Genomic DNA, 6345 nt, shown 5'->3' on the forward strand with positions numbered 1-6345 from the left:
GCAAAATTCAGGAGGAAATAAAAATAATACATATATATATATATATATAAAAAATGGAAGGAAAACAAGTATTAAAACGTGCTCAAAATCAACGAAAAGCAGAGTTTATTTTTGAAAATTTTCTTACGCATCGCGCCAACCATAGTAACGCTTTGCGGCTGGTCTGTCGATCTCATATTTACGGGGGCGCCTGATACCACATGAAACATGCTGATTGAGTTTATACCAACGATTTTAATGTTGAAAGATATTACTACATGTATTATGAACTATATAAATCCACAAGATAAAGCTGGAACAAAACTAGATGTTGCAGAATATTCTAAACCTTAAATTGTACCAAAAACACTGAATAAATGTTAAATGTCTATGTGTGCATCCAACCAACTATGATCTTCCACTCACACTTCTTCTTCTTTTTTTTGTCAGTGTTGCCAGTCTTCGAATGCTAAACTAGTTACAACTAAAAGAAATTCCTAACATACTCCCCCCTCTTGATTGAACACAATCAACAATTAAGGAATATAACACTAGAAATTTATACAATATTAATAAAAGGGAACCAATTTGGTTATTGAACGTTTGTAATTCCCAGATTTTGTTCTGATTTTTATTACTTTTACAAGTCCGTTTTGCCCCTTGCACACCTCATCGATTACTCCCAACTGCCAGGATAAAGGGGGAAGATTGTTTTCTTTTATTAACACTATAGTATTTGGTTTCAAGTGTTTTGCTATTTTTTTCCATTTGTTGCGTTGTTGTAGTCCATGGAGATAGTCTGTAGACCAACGTTTCCATATGTATTGTTGCATTTGTTGGATATGTTGCCACTTAGAGAGATAAGTTTTTTTTAATATCGGTTATATTAGGTTCAGGCAAACTTATTAAAGGTGAACCAATAAGAAAATGGCCAGGACTGAGATAGCCAGGGTCTGTAGGATCACTCGACAAAATGGTGATAGGTCGCGAGTTGAGACATGCTTTTATTTGGGTCAATAAGGTACTTAATTTTTTATATGTGAGTGCAGTATTTTTAATTGCTTGCCTTAGATGATATTTCATTGATTTGACGGCATTTTCCCAGAGACCACCAAAATGTGGAGATCTCGGAGGAATGAAATGCCATGTGATGGCTTCTGAGGCAGCAAATTCACTAATAGAATCCTGAAACGCTTTTGAAGTGAACAGCTTGTATAATGAATTTAACTTATGATTTGCCCTGACAAAATTGGATCCATTATTACTGAAAATATGGGAACACCTTTTTCTTTGAGATATAAATCTTTTAAGTGTTGCTATGAATGCTGATGCGGTTAGATTAGTTACTAATTCCAAGTGAATAGCTTTAACTGCTAAGCAAATAAATATGGCTATGTATGCCTTGCATCTGACACGACTTCTAGGAGCATTCTTCAAGATCACAGGACCAGCATAATCAATTTTGGTGTTACAAAATGGACGTGAAGCGTTACTCTCGGTGGTGGAAGTTGACCCATTAATTGTTCTGACGTCACAGCCTTCAGTTTGAAACACGGCAAACATCTGTGTAGCACTGCTTTGATAACTTGTCTAGCATGTGGAATCCAATATTCTTCTCGAAGAGATGCTAAGAGTAATTGTGGTCCAGCATGCAATAAACGCAAATGTTTTGCTGTAATGATAAGTTTAGTTAAATGATGGTTAGGAAGGAGGATCAATTGGTGTTTATTGCTATAGGATAAGTCAGAATGTTCAAGTCTTCCTCCTACTTGCAAAAGACCTTGATTATTAATGAATGGATGTAAATTTCTCAATGAACTGTTTTTGGATACGGAACCTCCTGATGACATATCTTGAATTTCTTCATTGAAATAAGTACGTTGAACAATACGAACACACGTTTGTAAGGCTGTCTTTAGCTCATCAGCTGATAATGCATGATTCCTTCTTGTAGATTTATGTGTTACATTGTAAATGAATCTTTGACAATGCGCAACAACTCTAAGCAGCTTCCCTAACGTGGAAAACCTTTCCATAAAGTTTGTTGTATGATTAATATTTACCAATACAGTCTTGGACGTTATCCGCTCCTCTGGAATCTCTATTTTCATTGACGAATTTTCATTATGCCATGACATTGAATCCTTTAACCACTCAGGTCCATGCCACCATAATTTGGAATGCTGTAAAAGTGTAGAGCTTACTCCTCTGTTGATGAGATCTGCAGGATTTTGTTGTGACGAAACATGTTTCCAAACACAGATGTTGGTAATTTCTTGAATTTGCGAAACTCTATTTGCTACAAATTGCTTCCAACGATTTGCTGGTGATGCAATCCAAGCTAACACAATTTTAGAATTGGTCCATAAATGAATTTCATCGATTTTTATATCAAGAATAGGGATGGTTTTGTTAACAAGTTTCGCTAAGAGTACTGCACTACATAACTCTAATCGTGGAAGTGTTACTTTTTTGGTTGGAGCAACCTTTGATTTTGAGCACAATAAACAAACATTTATATCACCCGTCTTGTTTTTTGATTTGACATAGATACAAGCTCCGTATGCTTTTTCGCTAGCATCACAAAATCCATGAATCTGAATGTTTGTAACTTGGCCCTGGACTAAGACAAACCTATCAATTTGTATCCTTGTGATGATGGGGATCTTTGCGAATAAATGATTCCAACGTTCCAATAGTCTTCCAGGCAAATCATCATCCCAGTGTACATTGCATAACCATAATTCTTGCAAAAACATTTTGAAAGAAATTACAATTGGACTAATCAGTTCCAAGGGATCGAAAATTGACGCAATGATGCTTGTAACTTCACGCTTTGTAATTCTTTCATTTTTTGATAATGATGTATTGGTTAGTGCCTTACTACTAATCAACAACTTATCTGATGATGGATGCCATTCTAAACCCAATGTTTTGATCCCATCATTCCGATTGAATTGAAATGGAGTTTCCGCCTCTCTCAATTTTGGTGAGACAGCTTCTAACAATTTGGGATGATTTGAACTCCATTTTCGTAGAACAAATTCTGCGCTGTTCAACAAATTGATCAACTCTGATTGTAACACAAGCGCACTTTTGACATCATCAGACGCCAAATCATCAATATAGAAATCACGTTGGATTACTTTAGATGTAACTGGATAGCGCTCTGCCTCTTCTTCTGCTAATAGTTGTAAGCATCCTGTTGCTAAATATGGTGCAGGCCTTATCCCGAAAGCTACAGTTACTAATTCATAAGTTTTAATTGGTTCTTTGATTGATTTCCTCCATAGTATTCTTTGAAAGCATGTATCGTCAGGGTGCAATCTTATCTGACGGTACATTTTCTTAATATCTGCACTAAATACAATTTGATGCGTTTTAAAACGCAATACAATAGAGCACATATCCTGTTGGATAGTAGGCCCAATCAACAGAATATCGTTTAGAGATAAACCGTTTGATGTTTTTGCAGAAGCATCAAACACAATCCTTGTTTTGGTTGTACTACTAGTTGGCTTGAAAACTGGATGATGGGGTAGATAGCACAAATGTTTGTCTTCCTTTGATGTATTAACTTCTTTCATGTGACCCAATGTAAGATATTCATCCAAAATTTTACAATAATCTGCATGTAGGGTTTGATTCCTCTGCAACCTACTTTCCAATTGATTGACTTTTCTTAAGGCTTCTTCATATGAGTCTCCCAAATCTTTATGATTTTTTTTAAACGGTAAACGAACTACAAATCTGCCTGTACTATCTCTTCGAGTATTTTTATGGAAGTGTGTAATACATTTTTGTTTTTCTTTACTTATTGTTACAGCGTCAACTTCTTCCAACTCCCAGAATTTACGTAACTGTTGGTTCAACCCATCAACAGTGTGAGCAAAACATGCTGTAGTAGGCATTTGGAGATGCTGACTAACAAGTGACTTCGATGACGATGGTGGAATCCTTCCTGCAAGAATCCATCCTAACTTGGTATTTTGTAATATTGGGAAATCACCTTTACGTGTCTTTTGGCCTGGCAATAAAAGTTCAAAGAATATTTCTGCCCCAAGTAACATATCAATTTTGTTTGGCTGGAAGAACAGAGGATCTGCTAGTTGAATATCCTTAGGTAAATTCCAACTATCATAATTGATTAACTCTGCCGGAATGTTACCTGTAATGCGAGGTAAAACTAAAAAGTTCATGGTTCTTGAAAAATCTGATACTCTTGACGTTAACTGAATATTTACACAATACTTTGTTTCAGAAGACACATCGTTTATACCTTGTATAGGAACGCGATGCTTATCCTTAGTTAATCTCAATTTCTGTACTAAGGCTTCTGTTACAAAGTTCGATTGAGAACCATTGTCCAAAAGAACACGACACTGATATGTTACCCCACTACTATCCTTCACATGCACAATTGCTGTTGATAGAATAACCTGAGGAATGCGTTTACTTTTCAAAGTACAATAAGAACCTTGTGACGTTTCTTGCGTACCATTGATTGATCCTGATTGAGCTGAGGGGTTTTTATTACTTACTAAGTCCCTAATCATAGAATGTTCATCATCTGATTCAAAGTGTAGTAAAGTATTATGTTTCTTACCACATTTTTTACAAGACCCTGCCTTACAATCCTTAACAAAATGATTACCATGCAAACAGTTTATACATAATCTTTGTTTACGAACAAATTCTTGCTTTTCCTTATTACTAGCATGCAAAAAAGACGAACATTGAAATAAAGTATGATTTTGTTTACAAAACATGCATAATTCCTTTGCTGTTACTACATACGTATTACTATTCTGAAAAGACCTTTTGGACCTGCCTCGCATATCAAGAGTTTTCGCGTCTTTTGTATGACCATCACTATGAGTTGTCTTGATGCTTTCAAGTGCTTGACACTTATGTTCCAAAAACGAAAATAATTCCGATAATGGGGGAAAAGACTCATTTTCATTTTTTAATTCCCATTCCTTTCGCGTATTGGTGTCTAACTTTGACAAGAAATGATGCGATAGTATCACTTCATCTAACGGAGTTTCTAAGTTCATAGCCTTAAGCGCATTCAAATTTCTACTGACCGTGTTGATAAATTCTCGTAAGCTATTTGCACTTTCTTTATTAACTGATTCGATGTTCATCAGGCCCTGTATGTATGTGGCTGCTATCAGTCTTTTATTCTCATAACGTTCAACAATTAAATTAAAGGCTACCTCATAATTCTTTTCTGTCACTGGTAAAGATTCAATTAACTTGTACGCTTCTCCCTTCAAGGCTGACCTAAGATAATGAAATTTTTGTATAGCTGGCAACCCGTTATTGTTGTGGACCATGACCTTGAAATTGTCAATGAAAGGGAGCCAATTCTGATAGCTACCATCAAATGATGGCAACGATAATTTGGGGAGTCTCACTTCACTGACAACACTAGCATTAGTCTCCTTACCGTTTGCGTGCTTTTGTTCATTATGCGTGCTAATTAAGGCTTGTATTTGAGAATACACACTATAATACATAGTTTCAAACTCGGCTCGATATGATTCGTGTTCTTCCGATTCATCTTCGAGTTCGATCTGACACTGAACATTTTTAAACTTGTCCCACACTTGTTCTAAATGTTTTAAACGAACATGCAGTTCTTGAATATTTTGTGCTGTATCAAATTTCTGCACAAATTTTTGCATCCGGGTGAGTTGTCCTTTATAACTTGCTCTTTGTTTTAGCAATTTACTATTCTCTTTGTCATCCATTTTAACGTACTTGCCAAAAAAGATGCTTATGATAATAATACGTATACAACAAAATTACAGCTAATCGAACAACTGATGTACGTTGCACTCAATAACAAAACGAATGTTCGTTGTTAACTTCACATAATTACAACTCACTTTCGTTGCTAACTTACGCAAGCTACAATCACTCACTACTTATAAGCATTTGAGTCACTACTCCTGGCAACCCTTACTTGTTGATGCATTAATTTTTTTATTGTTGCTAACTTCTGTCAAGTCACTCACCACACCAATCCACAAACAATTTACATTGTTTCATTCTTCCAAAGAAAGCACCTAGATCACGTTCATGAAAAGCACAGTTATTAATGAATTGCACACACTACTGGATATTATTTCACTTGTAACTATCATCTGCAAAACATCCGGCCCGGAGGACCATAAAATGATACCACATGAAACATGCTGATTGAGTTTATACCAACGATTTTAATGTTGAAAGATATTACTACATGTATTATGAACTATATAAATCCACAAGATAAAGCTGGAACAAAACTAGATGTTGCAGAATATTCTAAACCTTAAATTGTACCAAAAACACTGAATAAATGTTAAATGTCTATGT

The 6345-nt window shown here is 35.5% G+C and overlaps 1 protein-coding gene across 1 annotated transcript; it reads right to left on the reverse strand.

The window, feature by feature from the left end:
• Window positions 1-1418: 1418 nt before the first annotated feature.
• On the reverse strand, window positions 1419-5735 carry LOC145669781 (uncharacterized). The gene has a single exon (XM_081738122.1). The coding sequence runs from the start codon at window positions 5733-5735 to the stop codon at window positions 1419-1421; it is 4317 nt and encodes a 1438-aa protein (XP_081594248.1).
• Window positions 5736-6345: the final 610 nt, after the last annotated feature.

Source organism: Thermobia domestica, chromosome 14, assembly GCF_964235325.1.
Source record: "Thermobia domestica chromosome 14, izTheDome1.hap1.1, whole genome shotgun sequence".
NCBI classification, from domain to species: Eukaryota; Metazoa; Arthropoda; class Insecta; order Zygentoma; family Lepismatidae; genus Thermobia; species Thermobia domestica.

Coding starts and splice junctions, on each gene's coding strand:
- LOC145669781 (XM_081738122.1), bottom strand. CDS start 5,735: ATGGATGACAAAGAGAATAGTAAATTGCTAAAACAAAGAGCAAGTTAT.